The sequence below is a fragment of the Strigops habroptila genome, chromosome 18 (assembly GCF_004027225.2).
Source record: "Strigops habroptila isolate Jane chromosome 18, bStrHab1.2.pri, whole genome shotgun sequence".
NCBI lineage: Eukaryota > Metazoa > Chordata > Aves > Psittaciformes > Psittacidae > Strigops > Strigops habroptila.
Window position 1 is genome coordinate 347,638 of NC_044294.2, and position 22,382 is coordinate 370,019.

Genomic DNA, 22,382 nt, shown 5'->3' on the forward strand with positions numbered 1-22,382 from the left:
CCGCCCCCGCTGCGTCACAGCCCCCCGGCGCCGCCCATTGGGCACAGCCATGGCCACGCCCCCACGACAGGCCGGACGCAGGGCGGGGGCACCGCCCCTCCCTCCGCGCGCGGATTGCATCAGCCGGGCGGCGGCGGGCGCCGCGCGGTAGCGCCCCCTGTGGTGGCGGAGGGCTCGGCACCGGCGGGGAGCCGCGGCGGGACGGTGCTACCGGGAGAACGAGCCCGCGGGGCCGGGTCACTGCGTGTGCAACGGGACGGCGCTGGGGACCGGGGAAACTGCGCTCGGCGGCGGGTGGGGGTGCAGGCAGGGGTGCAAGAGGCACAGGCAGAGGTGCAGGCAGGGGTGCAGGTAGAGGTGCAGGCAGGGGTGCAAGAGGCACAGGCAGGGTGCAGGCAGGGATGCAGGCAGAGGTGCAGGTGGGGGTGCAGGCAGGGCCCACGCACCACCCCATGCACCTCATTTCCGCACCCCCTGCTGGAGGCAGCAGGGCCCCGGCCGCAGCAGGACGCCGGCTCCAGCCCCCTCATCCCGGCAGATCCCACCAGCTCCAATAGTTAAAACTTTTAATATAAAGGTTCAGTTCATTCTTCTCGATCCTGAGAAACATTTCATCCGTTTACGGAGCTCTTGCTGTAAACAAAGCACCACAGGCACCAAACCCGCCCCGGCGCAGGCAGCCTCGGCCCCGGGGCCGCAGGGAGGATGAGGAGGTGGATGGATGAGGAGATGGATGTCCCACCAGGCTGGGCACAGGAAGGGTGGCCAGCTGTCCCTGTGGTACTGGGGGCTCAGCCACACGGGACTGGCACCATGCCCAGCCCATCGCTCACCTTTGGGAGCGACGTCCCCAGGATGGGAATCTCCTGGCTGGAGATGTACCCGGAGCTCTGAACCTCCAACGCCTCCCCTCCCCACCGCGGTGCCCGGCCTCACGCTGCTCGTTACTTAGAAAACAACTCCAATACAGATATCCCAAAGGAAGAATCCCCCCGTCCCCGCCGTCCTCCCTCCTCCCGCCCCGTGTTGCTCCCTTGACACAAGGTAAACTTCAAAGAGAAGACGCCCGCAGCAGCACCCATCGGTGCCCGGTCCCCACGGGCACATCCCAGGGCGGGCAGAGCCGCGGGGTCCCCAGTCCCGGTGGTGGGACCTCAGAGGGTGCCGTGGCCGCGGGACCCCAGGGCGAACCAGCCCATCTTCTCCTGCGCCAGGTCGAGGTCGTGCAGGCGGATGCCGACCTCCCCAAGCAGGATGTTCTCCCAGAAGCCTTCCTCGCTCAGCACGCTCAGGCGCAGCTCCCGCTGCTGCAGGTCCCCCCGTGGGATCCCATCATAGACCAGCTGTGGGGCAGAATGGGGCAAACCCTCAGCTACAGACCCCCTGGCGCCTCCCATCCTCATCCCCATCCCATCTCCATCCCTTTCCTCATCTCCACCCCCATCCCATTCCCATTCCCATCCTCATCCCCATTCCCATCCCACCATCTCGTTGTAGGTGGGGTTGCAGGTTTTTCGGGCCACTTTGGTTTTCCTCTTGGTTGTTTTCTGGGGGTCGGGCAGCAGGTAAGTCTTGACGTAGGGGTCAGGGTCATTGCCATCCTGCAGTGGTGGCTGTGGGGCAGAGCAGGGGACACCCCGTGAGCACAGCAGAGGGGTGAACCTCCACCCCATTGCCACCGGGCACCGCACACGTACCAGCCCCCTGATGTGCATCACCATGATGAAGAGCTTGTTGTTCTTGTAGGAGATGGAGAGCTTCACCTCACCACCGACCTTCCCCAGCGGCCGAGCCCACGTGGCATCTGGAGGAGAGGAGGGACACGGGTGGGATGGGAGCCCCTCACTTCACCCTGTGTCATGCCAGCGCTGCCACCAGCCCTCCTACCTGCTGCCTTCGGCGTCGGGTTGGTGCCGGCCGCCTTCTCGTCCCGTGGCAGGGGGTGGAAGAAGGTGTAGATGAGATCACACTGCAGGGCAAGGAGGTGACATTAGCAGCGACCATGTCCCGCACCATTTGGGACTGATGCTGGATGTGGTGCATTGACCCCCAGGCGCTTCCCCCCCCTCACCAGTGCCCCGAGCACCATCCCCGCCCCGCAGGCACCCCCCAGCCCCGCACCTCTGCCACCTCGGGCGCAGCATGGATGAGGTGCCAGATGTAACCGTTCAACTCCTCCTTCCGCCGCTCGGCCGCCGCTTCACCCCGCGACCGCCCGATGATGAACCTGCTGGGGAAGCTGCAGGGATGGACGCTCAGCAGAGCCCGGGAGGCGCTGGGGAGCCCCGCAGGTCCATAGCGGTCTGTGGGGGTACCTGGGCAGCAGCGAGGAGGGGAAGAGGAGGCGCAGCTTGTTGTGCAGCTCCTGGAACTCCTCAAAGGTCCGCTGCACGAAGGTCACCTCGCCTGGGCTCTCCCGCTGCACCTTCACCACGTAGGTCTGCAGAGAGATGTGCGATGGGGTAGAGACCCCAGCATGCCCTGGACCCATACGGGGATGGGGAGGAGCACCAGGAGAGAGCGACCCAAGCAGCCCCTTCGCTTGTCCCCGACCGTCCGCACTCACATAGCCCTTGCTGGGGTTGAAGACCCGCTCATGGCGGCAGAGGAAGACATCGCGGATCCGGCTGGATGTCTTGATGGTGTGTGTGCGGGGGGCGAAGGAGAGGGTCGGGCGGGCGTCAGAGCCCGTGAACTTCATCTGCGCCAGGTTGTGGATGAAGAAGTTGAGCTTGGTGGCCACGCTGCCCAGGCTCGACTCGATCAACCTGCAACGAGGCCACACGTGCTCAGCGAGCCGAGCTGGAGCCAGCGCCTCCATCCTCGGCTCCCTCCATCCTCTCCTGTCCCACCACACCCCCACGTCTTCTACCTGGTGAAGTACGTGGTGGCATCAGCATCAGAGTCCTGTGGCCTCAAGGCATCGTAGACATACTTGAGGTCCTCCAGGTCGGAGAGCTCGGGGATGCCACAGGACAGCATCTGGGAGGCAAGGCATGGGTGAGGGCAGGCAGTGACTGCTCCGGTGGGAAGGGGTGTGCAGCCCCGGCTCTCACCAGCCCCAGCAGGTTGAGGAAGAGGTGGGTGTGCTTGCGGATCAGGTTGTAGGCTTGGCAGCACAGGTCGACGAAGTCATGGAAGCGACTGGAAGGTTTGTCCCCGCCGTTGATGACATACGCCATGTCCGAAGTGAAGACAAACGGTGCCCGGTCCCTGCGTCGGGGAGGGACAGAAAGTGATGCACAACCAGGGGTCACAAAGAGGGGGCTGCAGAGCCCAGGCAAGGGCGATGGAGACCCCGGGGGCATTTCTCACCTCTTGATGTTGCCGAACATCTGCGCGTGGCCCAGGAACCTGCCGAAGTCAATGTGGAACATGTGCCCCGTGGTCTTGAGCATGATGTTGTCGTTGTGCCGGTCGCAGATGCCCAGCACATAGGTGGCCACGCAGCATCCGGCGCAGGAGTAGATGAAGTTTTCCACGGCCTGGGAGGAGGGAGGGAAGGAGCCAACAGTGGAGAAAGGGATGCGAGGGGGTCTCATCTCTGCAGAGCAGGGCACGAGGAGCAGGGACCCTGCCAGGCTCTTCCTCACCTTCTCATACTCATCCTCCCCAGGGTTGTGCTTCTGCAGCCAGTCTGCCAGTGGCCGGTCTTTGAAGGAGCCGGTCACGCCATGCTCCACCTGGATCTTGCGCAGGGTCTCGGCGTTGGGGATCATCTCTACCATGCCTGGCAGTGAGACAGCAGCGTGAGAGCCATCCGTCCCACCCGAAGGGCACCAAGACCCCAGCCTCCTTGAGCACAAACCCCTTGCCTCCCCAGCCATCACCACTGAGCGACAGCCTGCAAAGCCGTGCTCCTACAGATGGGCTGGTGGGTTCAGACCCAAAAGTGGGTTGCAGCTACCCACAGCAGCTCCTCTCTAGCAGAGCCCCAGGACCTCCTGTGCTGTCACTAGCCCAAGAGCATCATGATTGTTAGACCTCAGAGCAGCTTCCAGTGTCTGAAGGGGGCTACAAGGATGCTGGAGAGGGGCTCTGCATCGGGGACTGGAGCGATAGGACAAGGGGTGATGGGTTCAAACTGAAACAGGGGAAGTCGAGGTTGATGCCGCCGGGGGATGCCCCGATGCTGGGTTACCTCGTCCACGGCCAGTGGAGAAGCAGCGGAAGATGACCATGCGCATGTCCAGCCCCTCCTGCACCCAGATCTTGTTCATGATCCGGATCATCTGCAGCGTCAGCATGTCCTGCCGCAGGTCGTCTCCGCACTGTGAGCCGGTGGGGAAGAGCCATCAGACCGGGGGGCAAAGCTGAGGCAGCCCCATGGGGGCCGGGGCTGTGCCAGGGGAGCGGGCTCACCTTGAAGATGACTCGGATGTTTTCTCCCAGGGGATCGACGTTCTGGAAGGAGAGCTTGAGGGGGACAGCGTTGGAGTTGAAGTAGGAGCAGTCCTGCCGTGGGGAGGAAGGCACAGCCCGTCAGGGTGAGCTGGGGGGGGAAAGGAGCCTGCCGAGCCCCCCGGCTCCAGCACTCACCCGGGGCACGATCCCCTTCACCAGCAGGCTGGGGCTGAGCGGCAGCCGGCACGACCCGTGTGCCTTGAAGAACTGCTTCACGTCCTCCAGCCCCTCGCGGAGGATGCCCTGCGGGGGGGGCACGGGTGGGGTGGGCATAGGATGGGGTGGGCAGGGATGGGGGGCTGAGACACAGCCCAGGACCCCCTCCTATCACCCCAGCACCCACCTGCCGTGCGGACGGGGCCGCGTCCCGCACTTGCTGGGCCAGCCTGGCCAGCGTGCTGACGAGCAGGCACTGCCGGTCAAACTCCTCCCGCAGCCCCTTCCCGCAGCAGCACAGCAGAGCCGCCAGCAGGTACTGGTACCGGATGCTGAACTGCGAGTCCTTGAGGCCATCCTTCAGCAGCCTGCTCGGAGCAGGGGCAGGAAGGGGTCAGGAGAGCCACAGGGTCCCTCCCCCACTGTTCTCAGCCCCCCATAACCTACCAGAAGAAGTAGTGGGTGATCTTCAGGTCGCAGATCGCTCGCTTCATGAGGAAGCGCACCAGCGGGCTGTCCAGGTAGCACTCATACTTCAGGGCCTGGAGAGGGGATAGTTTTGGGGCACAGTGGGACCAGCACGCACCCCATGGCATGTCCTGGTACTACCATGCGCCCCATACCATGTCCTTGTGCTGGCATGCACCCTGTGCCACATCCTGGTCCTGCCATGCACCCCATGCCACATCCCGGTCCCACCACACACCTGGACCAACTGGGGCAGGTAGTCCAGCAGCTCGGTGTCGGAGATGGAGTCAATCCACTGCACAGCCGTCCTCCTCACCTCCTGGTCTGGGAACCTGCAGCGGGGACAGGCTCATGGGGACAGCATCCTCAGCATCCCTCCTCCCACTGCAGAGCGCGCATCCCTGCGGCACCCGCAGCCCCCCCGTGCCTTACGTGGCGTGCAGGAGCCCCAGGGCATCCTGGTGGCTCATGTAGGTCCACTGGCTGAGCAGGGCATAGATGTCGGGCAGGCAGCCCCACTCCCAGCTGGGCGCGCTGGCCAGCAGCATGGGCAGGGCGCCGGGCGCCGCGTGGCAGTGGGACCGCTTCTCCCACAGCCGCTTGCGGTCCGTGTCCATCAGCCTGGGGACAGGGGACAAGGATCAGGCCTCGGGCAAGGGAGGGGATGGCATTCCAACCCAAACCATTCCATGATTCTGCAATGGAGAGCAGGATCTGCCTGCATCCCCTTGGGCTGCTCTATACGGTGCTGCAGGATGCTGGGGGCTCCCATCATCCCCACGCTGCACCCTGTCCCCCAAGGGACAGCCAGGACCCCAGCACCCATGCCCAGGGGTGACTGAGCTGCTGCAGGGACATCCCTGGCTGTCCCCTGGAGGGACCCCTGGGCAGGTCTGCAATGAGGTCAGCCCCGTTCTGTGCAGCGGATCCCGGTGCAGCTGCCAACACTTGATCCTGCCGTTTATAGCCAGCGCTGGGTGACTCCTGGCCCATGCCAGGCTGGATGAGAGGCTGGCAGCTGGTCTCGTGGTGGGGAATGGAAAGACCCTCCCCAGAAGGAGGGCCAACAGGCAGCCGCGGCTCTGACAACACCAGGCTCCAGCATCACCCCAGTACCCAGCAGGGTCAGACACTGATACCCCCTGGGGTGTCACAGCAGGGTTCCCTGGGCAGGGTGATGCCACCATCACCCCGGGTTGGTCACTTACCAGTAGAGTGATTTCTTCTGCATCGCCTCCCGCAGCTTGCGCTGATCCTCCTCCCCCAGGCTGCCGAACTCGTACCTGGGGCTGAATTCGGCCGCCGGCGGGCTGGTGAACTTCACCTCGAAGGCAGAGGTGGGGAAGTCGATCTGGGGCAGAGGCAGAGGGTAAGTGGGAGCCACACAGGGGGCTCAGTGGGGGTGTGTGACCCCAGAACCGCCCCCCCGCCACCGGGACAGACCTGCAGGATGACACTGTCGGGCTGGTTGAAGTTGGGGGCACTGGACCTGGCTCTGGAGTTGTCCTGGGTCGCTGGCCACAAGCCCAGGAGCTTCCGCCCGCAGGTCAGGACCCTGGAGGAGAAGGAAGGGTGAGAGGCACAGGGCAGGAGGGTGGCACCGCTGCCATGATGCTGTCCCCGAGGCACCGGAGCCCCCCCGGCCATGCCCCATCGCAGGGGGGACGCCCCACATACTGCCTGAAGTTGAAGAGGGGGGTGGTCACCCAGCCCAGGGCCTCGGGGACGCGCCGCTGCTTGTTGGTGTCGGAGGAGCCCCCCGGGGGTGGGACGGGCACAGCGAAGAGCGTGACGCTGAGCAGCGTCTCCCGCGGCAGCCGGTTCACCTGGACGGGGAAGCAGATCCTGCAAGAGAGCAGCCGGCAGCTCAGCCCTGCTGGGGACAGGGGACCGGAGCTCCCTTGGCACCGGCTGGTCCCTGCCTGCGGATGCCAAGTGTGTCCCCGCAGAGCTCAGCACAACGGGCGCCTTTGCTGCTGGCACTGGGGGTGCCACATGTCCCCAGCACGGGATGAGGGTCCCAGGACATGGGCAGGATGCAGCTGGGTTTGGGGAGCGTACCCCAGTGCCATGGGAATGCTGCCATGGAGGGTCCCCACCGCGCACTGACCTCGTCCCACAGCCAAGGGGGGCTACGTGGGACCCCGGGGCTGAGGCTCCTCTGTGACGCTCCCGGGGAGCCCAGGGTGGCAGCTACATCCCCACCATGGGTGGCAGGGGAAGGGGGCTGCGGGCACCGCTCCGCTCCCCGCCGGCTGCTCGGCGCCTGTCCTTGGGGGCACCGGCACCTTCTAAAATTACCCTGTCCCATCCCCACCTCCCGGGGCCGCTGCGAATGCCAGGCCCGGGCTCGGCACTGCCTCCCTGCCTGCTCCCGGCGCTATTTTGGGAGCAGATCCCCTTTCCTGGGTGCAAACACGCAGGTCCAGGGCGGGCAGTGCTGGTGGCGGGGCTGGTGCTATTCCCAGGGATGACACAAGAGCTTCCAGCACCCAAAACCAAGGGAGAGGAGCAGAGAGGAGCTGCTGGAGCAGGGGAGGAGGAAGGCTGGGTATGGCACCAGGACCCCCCTGCCCACCCCGTGGCCAGGGCGCTGCCTTACTGCTGGTCCCATATGATGAGGTGGAAGAGGTATTTGTAGACATTGGCCTTCTTGGTGAGCAGGGGGCTGCACAGCTCCTTGCCACCGTGGCTGAGGGAGCAGGAGAGGTAGAAATCTTCATAGCTGCAAGAGGAACAGAGGGAGCTGTGAGATGGGGGGGCTCAGCCTGGGCCAGGGGAGCTGTGAGCAGGGGGTTCACCCCACCAAGGGGCAGACCTTCAGCAGTGGGGTGGGGAGGATGGAAGCTGTGTCTTCCTCAAGCCGGGCTTGAGAAAGGGGTTGTGCCAGGAAGGGGGTGCAGCGCCAGGAGCCGCGTCCCCATCACCATATGCCACCACACATACCATCACACGGGGGCTGCCGGGGGGGCCCTGCCATGTGGCAGGTGCTGAGCGACAATCTGGGGAGGGCTGGGGTCAGGGGATGCCGGCATTTCCCAGGCTTCCCGCTTTGTTCGGAGCCACTCACCAAGGGGAATACATTAAGGGCAGGACAAAGGCGAGGGGTCCCCGGCGGGGCGGCTGCTGCTGGCGCCGGTGCCTCGCACGCCCGGACCCCCGCGTCCCCCCTGCGCGGGGCCAAAAGCGGGTACGGGGCACCCGAGGCACGGAACAAAGGAGCACGTCGCTGGTGTGGGGCGAGGGCAGCCCAGCCCCGCTGCACTGGGGCCATCTGTCACATCCCCGGGGTGATGCTGAGCCCGGGAGTGATGCTGCATCCCCAGGGACACATGGGGTTGGGACTGGTGAGCACGGCAGAGCCCTTCCTGCCCACAAGCTCCGGCATCAGCCGGCTGCGAGCATCCCTCACCACCCGAGCATCCCTCACTGCCCACCGGGCATCAGCATCCCAATATTCCTGCCCTTTAGGAGGCTTGGGATGAGTTAGCTCTTATTCCCTCCATGCCCGCTGGATCAGAGAATCCCAGCCTGGCTTGGGTTGAAGGGACCTTAAAGCTCAACCAGTTCCAACCCCCTGCCACGGGCAGGGACACCTTCCACTAGAGCAGGTTGCTCCAAGCCCCTGTGTCCAACCTGGCCTTGAACATTGCCAGGGATGGGGCAGCCACAGCTTCTCTGGGCACCCTGTGCCAGCGCCTCAGCACCCTCACAGGGAAGAGCTGCTGCCTCAGAGCTTATCTCAATCCACCTTTACCCTCCTGTGTGGGACAGGGACATGCTCCTCAGCCACGCAGGGCACGCAGAGGCTGCGCGGGGTCCCGGCAGCGGCCCGTACCTGGCAGCCCAGGTGATGGGGATGCGGTGGGTGGCGTAGACGGTGAACGCGAGCGGGCAGGAGAGCAGACGAGCCTCCCGCGCCGCGCCGTGCTCCCGGCTGCCCTGCACCGCCGGCTGGAAGTCCGCGTTGAAGGTGCTGCAGTAGAGCTCCACCAGGTTGAGGATGGCGGCCGTCAGGCTCTCCACGATCCTCTCTGCAGGGGTGACACGGGGTGGTGTGGGGTGGCTTCATCCCCACTGCCCCCCACTGCATCCCGCTGCGGTTGGGATGCGGGAGAGACCCCGGGCAGGTCTCCCCCAGGACAAAGCAGTGTGAGAGGGAGAATTTCAGGCTTCCCATTTTGCTGTGTTCATGGAACAACTTCCAGCACCTCCAGAAACCCTCTTTTCTTAACCAAAACCCTTTTGGCTTCAATAATTGAGGGGGAAGGGGGTCGAAGATTAAAAGCACCAAGGACTTGAGCCCAGAAGGGGAGGAGGAGAACACAAATACCTCGATTTTCCCTCTTGGCCAGAACATTTGGATCCTGTTGAGGAAAAAAGAGAAACCACCACAGCAACATCAGAGTGAGCCCTGCGGGGAGCAGCTCGCCAAGCCAGGGCTGTGTGTAACCAGACCCTGCCCGAGCAGGCAGCAGGGCCAGGCAGCGCCTGCTCCCAGCTCTTGAGGAATTTTCCATGTGGTGTGACGGGAGGAAGTTGGGAAAGGAGCCCGATGTAGTAACGCGCTTCCCACCCGTGGGATCCCCTGAGTGCCCATCGCTTACCTTCTGGATTTTGGGCTGCATGCGGGAAGGGCAGGGGGGCATCTGGTTGAGGGCTGCTGTGATCTCCTGGGATTCCACAGCAGCCAGGGCATTGCAGATGGCCATGACTGACTGGATCACCCGTTCTGCCTTCAGCGGGAAGTCTCCCTATGGAAGGCAAAGGGAGGGTGAGGCAGGATCTCCAGCAGCCGAGGGCAAGGTGAACCAGCCGTGCCTCAGTTTCCCCTATTTTCATGGCTTTACCCCTTCTCTGATGCACCCTTAGAGCCCCGTAACAGAAAGGGGAAAGAGACTGCAGTGAATGAGACAAAGTGGCCCCCAAAATGTCCCCTCCATCCCTGCTGCTCACCTCAGCTGCCAGGAAAGCATCCACCTCATTGTGGAAGGTGTCGAAGAGGAGGCTCAGCGCCTGCCTAGGGGACAGACAGCAAAGCTCAGCCCTGGCCAAGCAGCCACCCAGCACAGGGGACCGGTCCTGCTGTGTCCCCCCTACCTGCTGATGGTCTGCTTGATGGGTCTCTCCTGCAGATGGATGTAGTGGTTGAGGGTGGAGGGGCTCTGGTCATCGTTTGCCTGGAGATGCAGAGTGCATTGGTCATTCCCAGGTGTTCCTGCAGCAGAGAGATGCCAGGGGCACCCCTGCTCTGCTGCCCACACCCGGGGCAGGGCACCCACCGTCCGGGCCAGGTCACTGCGCAGCCCCTTCCTCTTCATCAGCTGCAGGTTGATGTCCATGTCGAACTTCCTGCAGTGCTGGATGTACTCGTGGCTGCCCAGCACGTGCTTGCTGCAGGGACAGAGCCCTCCCGATGAGCACACAGCCCCTCTCCATCCCGTGGGATGCTCCAAAACTCAACCCAGGATCCCCCATCCCAACAGCCTCCAGCCAGGCAGCGTTGGCTGGGGCTCAGCCTCGCTGCAAAGGGATGTTTGTGCCACCGGGTTGCTTGCGCTAGGAAACGTGAAGAATAAGCTATTGTTTTCCCTCTTTCCCTTGTGCCCTCCAAAAAGCCGGCACGACGGAGCCGGGAGAGGGTGTGGAGGAGCCCGTCCTGCCAGGACCTGCCCGCGGCTGTGTGGGAAGCGAGTGAGGACCCAAGGAGCTGGAGGATGCTCTGGCTGACAGCAGGAGTGGGGAGAGCCCTGGAGCAGGGAGCATCAGCCTGGTCCCACCATGCCCACTGGTATGGGAAGCCCTCCCGGAGCTGATCCACCCCTGGCTGGTGCAGCAGAACCATGGCAAGGTGCTGAGCGGGTGCAGGAGCTCCAGGCAGGATGGAGCTGCAATGGCAAGATGTGGTGGAAGGGCTGGGAAAGGCACCTTGGGACTGGCATCCTGCACCCCCCCGCCTGCTCTGCTCCCCCCGTGCCTTGCAAAAGCAAAGGGGCAGCAAGGGGAAGCAGCTCAGGGTGGTTTGCAGAGCTCAAGGGCCCGACCGGCTCCACAGGGAGGGGTTTGGCACCTCCAGCATCTCCTCAGCCACAGGAAGATGTGGAAAGAAAAGATTGGTGACAAAAGGGCTTTATGTCCCGGGGCTTTCTCACAGCTCCTTTGAGATCCAGCAGCACTGGGGAAACGCTCGCCAGGGCCTGTCCCGCTCCATGCCCAGGGTGCTGCTCCCAGCCAAAAAATCAGGAGGTTCATCCCTTTGGGAAAAGCCCTCCTGTAGGATCCATCCTGCAGATGGGTGCTCCCTGGCAGCCCCGAGCAGAGGTTTGCTGCATGGAAATGCTGTTGTAGGCACAGGCACAGCTAGCTCACAGCTGTACCCCTGATGTGTGCAAGCACACGTGTACACAGCTGTGAGCTAAGCTGTGAGCTTAGCTGTGCCTACAACAGCATTTCCAGGGCTCAGCACCGATGGGAAGAACCCCTTCATGTAGCTGTGCCAGGGCTCAGCTCCTTCCAGAGGCAGGAACTGGCTCCGTGCACCCTCTGCTCCGGTGCAGCACAGGCTCTCCCGGGCTGAGCAATTCCCAGCTGCCCCTTTAGGGCCTAAACCAGCAGCTCCCGGAGACCATGGCAAAGCTCCCGCAGCTTTCCCATGGCCCGGCCAGCCCCAGGGCAGCTCTCCAGCAGCAGGAGCTGGCTTGCTGCACCAAGCAGGGGGGAGGACGGCGCGTGCCTTGCACACAAGGCTGCTGCACTCTCCTCTGCAGAGCTCTCCCAAGCTGCAAGACCCCCGAATCCCTATGGCAATGCAGCCTTCCGCAGGAAAGGCAGCAAGACAGGGAGGGATCTGTGCAGGTCTCCATCCCCATCACTGCAGCTGAGCCCACCGCAGCCCTGGTGCTCTGTGCCCTCACACTGCCCCCAACACATCTCTTTTCCACCTCCTCCTGCAATTCCCACAGGAAGCTGGAAAAGCCAGGCTCTGCCACTCAGATCAGTGACATGGCTGTTATTAATACTCCTCCAAAGAGCTTGTTTGGCAGCTCCCTGGTTTTCAGGCCTTTCTCCAGGCACAGGGGGATCAGTGTGATGGGTACCCTGCCACCGGGAGGGATGCCTCCAACAACATGCCAGAGCATCACCACGGCTCGCGAGGCAGGAGACGGAGCGGAGAGGCTCGTGCTGTGCCCGCCATCCATCACACCCTGCTGAGGGACGCATGGGCCGAGCACAGCCACGTGTGTGAGCCCTGGGATGCTGAGGGTGTGTTGTGTGTCTCCCCCCTCAACACTCACTTCTGCAGGAACTCCTCCAAACCACAGATCTTGAGCACAAAGTCCTCGACGTCGATGCTGTGCAGCTCGTCGTGCGTATAGCACAGCGCCTGGTAGATGAGCAGGTCCACAGTGGATGAGCCTGTGGGGAGCAGCAGCACCGTCAGCCCCAGCGATGGTGGGACCCCCCCCCCAACCTTCACCCGGGGGTTTGGGGCTCCCCCGATCGCTGCAAGGGGAGCTGGACAAGGGGACACTTACAGTCGCAGGTGAAGGTGAGGGGCTCCCGCAGGCTGTCACACACCACCGTCACCTTCAGGCTGACGCCATGGCCGAGCTGCTCGGGGCTGAGGTTGACGGCGCTCCACACCAAGCCAGTGAGGGAATAGTCCTTGGTGCTGTAGCTGGAACGCAGCCTGGAGAGGCAGGGACAGGTCAGAGGCGCTGCCCTGCTCTGGGATTTGCCCCGGCCCCCCCGAACACCCCAGTTGTGGGGCGTTTCGCTGCAGGAGGCTCCAGCCCCATCCGGGTACTCACACATCCAGCATGTGGCAGAAAGCAGCCACCTCCTCATCCCGCTCCTCGGACACCTCGAAGAGCTCGTAGCCGTTGGCGAAGGAGTGCGGCCGGGGGGCAACCTACGGGGCAGAGCATGAGCCCATGACCCGGCTGCAGTGTCCTTGGGGGGCTCCAGCCCATCGCCCCACGGGATGGGGTTTGCTGCTTCTCCTTGTTACAGCACCAGGCACCAAGAGCCTTTGTGCACCCTGGTGCTGCTGCAGCTGGGGGAAGGCAGCGCTGCAACAGCACGGGGGGATGTGGTAGAGATAGGACAGGTAGAAATAGGGCGAGGGGTGGTGGGTTCAAACTTACACAGGGGAAGTTCAGGTTAGATATAAGGAAGTTCTTCCCTGTGAGGGTGCTGAGGCGCTGGCACAGGGTGCCCAGAGAAGCTGTGGCTGCCCCATCGCTGGCAGAGCCCTGCCCATGCCCATGCCCATGCCCTGCCACTGCGGTGCTGGGGCGGGTTCCCCCCACACACGGGCGTCCCTGGGCCTCCATCACTCTTCCCCAGGGAACAATGGCCCCACCGTCAGACAATAACCCAGGCAGCAGTGGGGGGCACAGCAAGGTGGGGAGCACAGCAGCCCCTAAGGATGGTTTTAATGCTCTTTCACAATTAGTCTCTGGCACTGAGCAAGCCGCGAGTGCCGTTCACAGCCCCCCGGCCCCAGCTGCGCCCCCTGCTCCCCGGGGAAACGGAGGTGACTTCTGCCCTTATTGATGTCCTCCCCTTGCTGGGGGCGGGATGAGCTGCGCCAGAGCCAGCAACGGGCACCCCGGCAGGGACGAGGGATGCGGCAGCCCCCAGGAGTGGCAGCAGCAGCACCCGCAGCCCCCAGCGCCTCCGCACGCAGAGGGGACATATCCTGCTGGCTGCTCAGTGGAGGGCAGAAGGGAGCTGGGATCAGGAAGGATGCTGTGAGCCAAACAGGAAAGCGATGGCCTGGCTCTGGGGAGGAGACTCCCGGCTCTTCCCAGAGGATCTGGGGACACTTCAACATGAGCCTGCTGTGATCCACCTGCAGCACAGCCCGAGACAGCGGCTCCTGCACCCCGGCGCTGCAGGACACACGTGTCCTTGGCTTCCCGGCCCTGGGTCACCCACCCCAGAGGGTTTTGCACCATCCTGCACCTCCTTGGAGAGCTGCACAACCTGGAAAGGGCTCATCAGCCCCCAGGGATGGTGTCTCAGCACATGGATGCCTCTGACCATGGTGCAAACACGACTCTGAAGAGCCCCAAGGATGGGACAAATGAACACAACCCTGAGCAAAGGAAACGCAGCGAATGCCATGGCCCCATTTGCAACCTCGTGCTTGGTTTCCAGCCCTCCCCATTGCCTCAGCTCCACCCCAGCCCCAAATCATGGAGGGAAAAGCCTCTTACCGGATCGATGGAGATCCTGCGGTTCTTGTTGGGTGCCAGATTCTTCCGGTTGCCGAAGCGGGACACGTATGTCCGCGGGGGGACCTGGGGGGGCATGGTCTTGCTCCGTGCCACCGGCTTCCCGCTCAACTCCTTCTCGAAGATGCTTCTGCCCTCCTTCCAGCCGCGGGCAGCTTCCCGCAGCACCTCCGACTCGTAGGTGGACTTGAGGTTGAGGCAGGTGATGGCATCGTTGATGCCGTAGGGGTCCTCCTCGGAGATGCGGCGCCCGAGCAGCTTGCCATGAGCCCGCTCCTGCGCCGCCGAGAACATGTTAATGTCTCTGGGCTGGGGTCCTTTGGTGGAGGACGGGGGGGACCCCTTCCCCGGGCACTGGCTGCCCTCAGAGGAGCTCCACAGCAGGTGCCGGGGGGGCAGAGGGGGCGGTGAGAGCTTTTTGGGGGAGCTGCCCCCGCTGCTGTGGGGTGAGGTGCCGTTGAGGGGCTCCCCGAGGAAGTCCCCCCCCAACCCCTCGAGGATGTACAGGTATTCCCCAGCCAGGGGGCCCTTCAGCCAGGGCTGCGGGTCCAGCGGCGGGGGGCTGGGGCCGGCGGGGGGGGGTCCACGCACGGGGGCACCATCGGGTACCAGCGGGACGTTGCAGCTGAGCAGGGGGTCGGAGCCGGAGAGGCCACGCGCCGCTTTGATGCCGGCGCAGCCGCTCCTGTCCGCGGGCTCATCCCAGGAGATGAGGGGCTGGTCCCCGCGCTGCCGGGCCCGGTTCTCCTCCTTGTCCTGCCGCAGGCGGGACAGCGCGTCGTATTCCATCTGCAGCGCCTCCGCCAGCGCCAGCTCCTTGCGGCTGATGCCCACCGACTCCAGGGACTTCCAGTGCTCCCCATTGCCGCGCGTGGCGGACATCGCTCCGGGAAGCAGGACCTCTTCCTCCCGGGCTCAGGGTCAGGAGGAAGGCATGCTGCACCGCCGGCCACCTGGGCGTGGGGAGAGGTGAGGGTTAGCGGCTGGGCAGGATAAGGAAGGTTGGCTGATGAGGGTCTGCTTTCCAACTGGAAAAATGGCTTCCAGGGGGACACGACAGGCTGGAAATGTTCCCCTTCAACAGCACTTCGGTCCCTGCCGGCTGCTGTGGGCTTTTCCTGGAAAAACAGGAATCCCAAAGGCTGGCAGCACTTCTGGAAGCTGAGCAAAGAAAATGTGCTTTTAACCCAAAAGCAATCAAACGAAACCCATTTCTGATGGCTGACAAAGCCACAACCCCAGTCCCGTCTCCAAGAGAAGCATCGGCAACTCACTGATGTCCTGAGCAGAGGAACACTCCTGCCAGGCCCAGCTGAGGCTCCGTGCGTGCCAGTGGGATGCAGCCAGACCCGCACCAGGGCAGCTGGGATGCGGGAATGGGGACAGGGATAGGGATAGAGACGGGGGTAGACAGAGATAGGGGTGGGGTTGAGGATGGAGATGGAGATAAGGATGTGGATAGGAAAGGGGAGGGAATGGGACTGTGGATAGGGGTAGGGATGAGGATGGGATTGTGGATAGGGATAAGGATGCAGATGGGGTTGAGGACTGAGATGGAGATAGGGATGTGAATAGGAATGGGGAGGGGATGGGATTGTGGATATGGATAAGGATAGGGATAGGGATGGGAATTGGGATGGGGAGGAAGGCTCAGCCTGCACCAGGCACAGCAACCTCGTGGTGCCAACACCAGCCAGAGAAAAGCCAGGCAGGAAGGGTCTGGGATGCACCTGGGGCTGTCACCTCAGCTGGGGACACCACGAGCAGCCCAAGCAGGTGGCTCAGCCCCTTCCCTCCCCAGCTGCACCAGGACAATGCAAATCCACATGGAAAAGCCCCAAACTCTCCTGGTCGCCCTCCAAGTCCTCGGCCAGGGGCAGGACTGGGGCTCAACCAGCACCTCCCGCTGCAGGGCCCTGCCCTGTTCCCACCCAATGCCCATCCCATTACAAACATGACTCCAGACGGGGAGCTCCCGAGGCAGGAATTCCAGAGCAGCAGAGACAAGCAGATTGTTTTCCCTCTTTAAAATCCCACTACTAATAACAGGGATCATTTTCTGACTTTAAATTTCCTGGCATTTGCCATGGTCACGTTAGCTTCAGGAGACCCATCCCGCTTGGGTTCCCACCTTCCATGGAGACATGCAGGAGGAAAACCCCCTTGTTCCCTGGAAACTCTTTGCCCTAAGCCCCGAATGACAGTTTAACACAATCTTCTTCCCCGTTTGCACCATAAGGGAAGCTGCAGCCTTGCAGGGACACACACACAGAGGCACCACATCCCTCGTGTGACACACCAGGAGCTGCTGCTCTGTGTGAGGGATGTTTCCCCATCCATGAGCTGCTCAGGTGCACGGAGACAACCTTCCTGTGGGGACGGCCCTTGAGGATCATGGAACAGTTTGGGTTGGAAGGGACCTTAAGGCTCCTCCAGCTCCAACCCCCTGCCACGGGCAGGGACACCTTCCACTAGAGCAGGTTGCTCCAAGCCCCTGTGTCCAACCTGGCCTTGAACACTGCCAGGGATGGGGCAGCCACAGCTTCTCTGGGCACCCTGTGCCAGCGCCTCAGCACCCTCACAGGGATGATTCCAGCCCTTGTGCAAGGAGCTGAGCATCAGCCTGTGGGGACTCAGAAGCCACCCTGCGCCCACCCCAGCTCCCGGGCTCTGAGCAGCATCCCCCGGGATCCCCCAGGATCCCATGGCAGAGCCAATGCTGCAGCCAGGGATGGGGACAGGAGCCCAGGACAGAGCCGCAGGGACCTGCTGTGCACCCCCAGCTCCCCCCGTCCCTCCCTCCCTTCCCCCTCGCAGGCAGCTGCGTTGGGAGCAGATCGAGATGTCCAAAGCATCTGGGAAGCCATCAAACATCTGAGGGCGAGGAGGCAAAGCGAGCCCTGGCGGGGCACGTCCCCGGGGTGTGGGAGCTGGGAATGGAGGTTATGCTTATCAGGGACACAATTCACACCCATTTATAACCCGGTGGAGGGAGGAGCGGCCGTGAGCAGGATAAAGCACCAGCCTTCACCTCTGGGGCTGCAGGTCCATCCATCCATCCTGCTCCCCCCAACAGGGCTGCGTTCCCAGCAGCTCCTGCCTGGACAGGATGATGCCGGGGGCTTCCCTGCCTTGGGAACACTGAGCATTGCGTCCCCAGTGCTGCCGGTGCCCGTCACAGCACATGGTGGGGTGACAAAGCTCACCGGATGGACCGGACCCCGGGGCCATCCTCCGGCAGTGGGGATGCTCCAAGGTGTGCGAGGCAGAGCCAGCCCCACACAGGTGGTGACATGGGGGGGACAGGCTCCCAGGGCCCCCACCAGCGCCAGCACCGCAGCCCCAGCTCCTCCTGCTCCAGAGGAAACTCCCTGGTCTCAATTCACTTCCCCTCCAAAATGGGGTGGAAATGGAGCATTTTCAGACCTCCCAAGCACCGTCATGACCAAGGAAACCCCTTTGTGTGAGTCTCTGGGTGGTTCAGCACAGGAAAAACATTGGATATTCATCCTGGTTTGGGATTGGAGCTCCCAAAAGGGAACCTGCTCTCAATACAATTGAAAACTGAAACTGAAACTCAGGGAGTTTCATTCCTGGAGCCACACTCGGCACAACCCAGAACCCGACAGAAACCAACCCTCCAGAAGTGCTCAGTGTGAGCGGAACGATTCCCTCCCAAACCTGAGCCCAGCAGACACCTCTGTGTGTATTCCCCGGCCCACAAGCCAAGGAGCTGAGCTCCTGGGAGTTTCCAAAGGGGGTCTGGAGCTGGTTCCCCCCAGCAGGGCGATGGGAAGGACCCGGCGCTCATCCCTGTCCCCCAGGATCCAGCCCCACAGCGGGGTCCCTGTGCCAAGCTCCAGCCCAGGAGCCACCCTCCCTGTGGGCTGGGTGTGAAGGACACAGCTCCTTCCATGCACCCCAAAACCTCCCATTGCCGGGGCAGGTCTGCAACAGGACCCCCGATTTGCCCTGTGCAGCAAAACAACCCAGGCAGCTGCCGCCCTGCACACACCAAACTGAGCAAACACCTTGAGAACAGCCGGAGCCACTTGCTTCCAACCTGTTGCCTTATGGCAGGAATTCCTTCCTCTTCAAGCTGATACGTCTCCTTGTTAATAGTCCAGCAAAGCCCAGCCCGGTCCAAGCTCTCGGGAGGAGGCAGGATGTGAAGCTGGATGATGCCAAAGGCTCTTCCATCATTTTAATACGTATTTCCCCCTCGGGAGGAAATCCTGCCCTGGGAAGAGGGGTTGGGTTTGGGAGGGGAACATCCCCGGTGTGACTGGGGCAGCCGAAGGAGAGAGCTCTGCAGAGGCACCACCTGGAGCTGAGCCCACCATGGAGGGGACAATGGGGTGTCCCAGCCTGGCGTAGGGGAAGGAGAGGGGGGACATCAGAGCCCTGCTTGGCAGCGAGGTGCGGCAGCCACGTGCTCAGCTCCATAGGAGATGCTGCACTTCACCCAGCGCCTGCAAAGCGACGGGGGCACAGGGAGGAGCAAGGGGGGGACCCTTCCGCTGCTGCATCCCCATCACCGAGACACCCAGTGCCTCCTCCTCCCTGGCTTGCGGGGCACAAACACAGCCAGACCCTGGGAATGAGCCAACCCTCGCTGCTCCCGCACCCAGCGCCCATCCCCAGGGCCATGTTCCTCTGCTCAGCCTCCCCAGGGGATGCTGGTGGGCAGGTTTGCAGCTCCGGCACTTGGCTCCTATGCAAATCTCAGCTTCCTCCGGCACCGCGGCTGCCTGCGCAGCAGCGCGGGTGTAGAGCACCCACCGGCTGCAGCCCTGCAGGCACAGCCTGCAGCGTGAGGGTGAGGAGTCCTGCTGCATAGCAGAGCTGGGGCGGGCTGGCAAGCAGCAGCGTGCTGCTCCCCGGCCTGTGCTGCCCTCCCTGCCTCTGCTGCCCTCCCTACCCTGCATCCCGGCAACCCGGGTGAGCCCCAAGGGATGGATCCCGCTGCCATCCCTTGTGATTCCAGTCATCCCGGTGCCACATGCTCTGCAGGGCTCTCCCCACCCCAGCCACTCCTACAGCCAAGCTTCAAGGTGCTGCAGCCGCCGGGGTGCACTCCTCTGCCCACAGCACCCTGTTGGGTGTAGGGGGGCTGGCTGGCCCCACACTGCATGACCAGTCTGCAATAGGAACCGACTCCTTCTGCTGCTCAGTGCTGCTGTGCCTGCAGGGTGGGAGAGACCTGCAGCCCAAGGACACAGCAGACACAGGCCGGACACACGCAGCTCTCCAGAGCTCCCAGCACACAGGGAAACCCCTCACTTGGGATGGGGCCATGGGTGCTTGCAAGCCCGAGCATCACACCCCCACCCTGCCCCACAGCCAGGGTGCTGGCATGCACTGCCTGCTCATGTGCCCTTAGCATGCACCAGGCCATGCTTGCACACACACACAGAGCACCTACTCATACCTTAGCATGTAAGGAGGGCTGTGGGGCCGCTGGCCTGGAAAGGCAGCTCTTTTTGGCTGCTTTTGGCCCCCGGCAACAGCATGGATGCTCTCCCTGGTCTGGCTTCACTCGGCATTGAGGATGGTGCTCCCGAGGCGAGGTGGGGCTGGCACCTTGCTGGTGAAGTTAACCCAGGGGCCGGGCACCCCATTTATTTCCACCACCCCGCAGCTCCCTGCAGCCCATCCCTGCCGCTCTGGGAGGAAAACACTGATTTTTCCTGACCACAGCAGTGCTGGTTCACCGCGGCCCAGAGCCGGTGAACAATTACCCTCCCGCCTGGCCTTGCACACACGAGCAGCTGCGGGGAAGCCGCTCTATGCCCTTGCTGAGGGGTAACAGCTCTCAGATCTCTGGAGTTTACTCTTAAACACGCGTGAGCATGTCTGCAAGTTCAGGATGCAAAGCACGGCCCCGCAGGGGCAGCGGGAGCATCGCCCAGCATCCTGGGAGCGCCCCCCGCGGCTTCGGTGCCCTGTGCGCTGGCTTGTCCCTGTCCATGTCCCCATCCCAGTCCCCATCCCTATCCCACTGGGGGGTCTCTAACACGATAGAAGCCGACAGAACCCCCCAGCCCCCCCCCTCCACTTTGCGGATGAGCAACTTTGCACTTTGATGGGTCCGTTTCATTGTTCTGCTCATAAAAATCACCCCAATTCCCTCCTCCCCCTTCCCGGGCCCGGTGGAGCCGTTCAGGAGCGCGGGGTCCTGCCCCGGGGGTGCCGCTCCCGGTCCTCCCTATCCCCCCCGCGCAACGCCGCCCCAGTGCCATGGGGGGGCTCCGGAGCGCCGGGACTGTGCTGGAGCCTTGGGGTGGCGCTGCCCCACCTCCCCCCGGGGGCGAAATTACCGATATATATATGTATTTATATCAAGGTTATCATTGTTTTAAGGGGAAGCCGCGGTGGGAGCACGGGGGGGTCCCTCCGGCCCGCTCCCGCCCCCCGCCCCGCCGCTGTGTGCGTGCCCGGGTCCCCGCAGCCCTACCTGCTCCGAGCGGGCGGCGGCAGCGGCGGGGCCGGGCCGGGCTGGGGCCGGGCGGCGGCGGGGCCGCGCCGCGGCGGCGGCGGGAGGAGGAGGAGGAGGAGGAGGAGGAGGGAGGAAGGAGGGAGGAGGGAGCGCGGCGGACAATGGCGGGGCGCAGCGCGGCGCGGGGCCATCTCCCGGCGGGCCGCCGCATTGCACGGAGCGGGGTCACCCCCGTGCGTGCCCGGGGTGCCCCCCACAACGGAGCTTCTCTGTACCCCGCTGGGCTGCTGAGACACCCCAACGCACCCCACTGCGGGTGGGGTGCTCGCACTGGTCAAACAGAGCCCCCCCGTTTGGTGGGGACATGCTCCCACCGCAGCAGCCAGCCCCAGGAGCACGCTGCGGGCAGTGGATGCGCTGGGGCCAGGGCAGCGGTGGATGTGGTGTGTCCTTGCGGGCAGCCGGCCCTGCCAGGCTCTCACAGGGGGGTTCTGGTCACCCCCAAAACCCCAGCGCCACGCTGGAGAGCCACAAGCTGCACTGGGAGGGCTGCGGGTCACGGCCTGTGGTTTGGGTTGGGTTGTGGCCGAGTATAATTCCAGCCTTCCTGCTTCCCCGGAGATCCCCAGGAGGTGGGAGGATGGAGGGAGGTTGTGGCAGGATTCACCTGCCATGCCCTGCCATGCAGGGAGCTGGGACCTGTGGGTCCCCTGGTGCAGATGGACACCTCCAGGCACTCATGGAAGAACGATCCCAACCAGCACCACAACTGCCTGTGAAACCACATGGGAACCATGGAGCTGAGCTGGGTGGCTGCAGAAATCACACCCCAGTACCCCCTGTCCTGGGCAGCTTCTTCTTTGTCCTTCTCGCACCTTGCCTGACCCCGTCCAAAACACCCCAGGTCTCTCCAGCGCTGCCATCCCCACTGCACCCCGCTTTGCTGTGGAGGGAAGAGGCAGATGGACCCACGGGTGCCAGCGGGGACCCCCCTCTGCCCATCAGCCCACCCCACACCTCCACCAGGGACCAAGAAGAGGAACAGCCTGTGCTGGGTTGTTGGTACCCAGAGTTGTGCCATCACCATGGCACCGGCGAGCGGGATGGAGGGTGTCCGGAGGAACGTGGGCTGCAACAGGGGGCAGGCAGGAGGGTGAAGGCAACCATGGCGCGCACCGGCAGCGCGATGTACAGGCAGAGCAGTCAAAAACCTCAGAGCCCGGATAGCTCAGTCGGTAGAGCATCAGACTTTTAATCTGAGGGTCCAGGGTTCAAGTCCCTGTTCGGGCGAAGCACCTTTTATTTTGCGTGTATATTTCGTTTATATATTTAGTTTTATTTTCTCCCTTCCCGTTACAACGATATTTCCCCTCCTCAAAACCCTTTTCCCCTTCGGCAGGAGAGGCTCCTCCCGCGGGTGGGTCCCGGCCGCGCTCCGGGACAGCCCCGGCAGTGAAATAGAAAAATAAAACCACAAAAAAAGAGTGGAAAAGAACAAAAAGCAGCGTCGCCCGAACAGGGACTTGAACCCTGGACCCTCAGATTAAAAGTCTGATGCTCTACCGACTGAGCTATCCGGGCTCTGCGAGTCGGTCGCACGGCCCGCTGCTATCACTGCGCGCGGGCGCGCAGGAGGGCTCGCACCCAGCGGCGAGAAGAGCGCGCGGCGGCCC

General features: G+C 63.4%; 1 protein-coding gene and 2 non-coding genes across 5 annotated transcripts; 1 reads left to right on the forward strand and 2 right to left on the reverse strand.

Moving 5' to 3' along the window:
* Positions 1 to 549: 549 nt before the first annotated feature.
* PIK3C2B (phosphatidylinositol-4-phosphate 3-kinase catalytic subunit type 2 beta) lies at positions 550 to 20,825 on the reverse strand. 3 transcript variants are annotated; one of them, XM_030473251.1, is made up of 33 exons: positions 20,728 to 20,825; positions 14,253 to 15,223; positions 12,840 to 12,940; positions 12,564 to 12,718; positions 12,324 to 12,444; positions 10,311 to 10,422; positions 10,129 to 10,208; positions 9,985 to 10,048; positions 9,636 to 9,782; positions 9,362 to 9,395; positions 8,867 to 9,062; positions 7,631 to 7,753; positions 6,706 to 6,873; positions 6,472 to 6,583; positions 6,237 to 6,379; positions 5,461 to 5,649; positions 5,267 to 5,360; positions 5,008 to 5,102; positions 4,748 to 4,928; positions 4,540 to 4,647; positions 4,363 to 4,455; positions 4,142 to 4,271; positions 3,594 to 3,730; positions 3,316 to 3,485; positions 3,057 to 3,213; positions 2,873 to 2,982; positions 2,567 to 2,768; positions 2,316 to 2,440; positions 2,122 to 2,239; positions 1,888 to 1,969; positions 1,698 to 1,804; positions 1,485 to 1,613; positions 1,155 to 1,343 (listed from the first exon to the last, which is right to left on the reverse strand). In XM_030473251.1, exons 2-33 carry the CDS (start codon positions 15,150 to 15,152, stop codon positions 1,155 to 1,157), a joined length of 4,872 nt encoding a protein of 1,623 aa, XP_030329111.1. In that variant the 5' UTR covers positions 15,153 to 15,223; positions 20,728 to 20,825. The 3 variants fall into 3 exon arrangements, with proteins under 3 accessions (XP_030329110.1, XP_030329111.1, XP_030329112.1); XM_030473252.1 differs by lacking the exon at positions 20,728 to 20,825 and adding an exon at positions 18,334 to 18,675; XM_030473250.1 differs by lacking the exon at positions 20,728 to 20,825 and having other exon boundaries at positions 550 to 1,343; positions 14,253 to 15,152.
* Positions 20,826 to 21,926: 1,101 nt separating this feature from the next.
* TRNAK-UUU lies at positions 21,927 to 21,999 on the forward strand. Its single transcript has one exon. It is a non-coding gene; the product is annotated as a tRNA-Lys (tRNA).
* Positions 22,000 to 22,217: 218 nt separating this feature from the next.
* Positions 22,218 to 22,290, reverse strand: TRNAK-UUU. Its single transcript has one exon. It is a non-coding gene; the product is annotated as a tRNA-Lys (tRNA).
* Between the last annotated feature and the right edge of the window lie 92 nt (positions 22,291 to 22,382).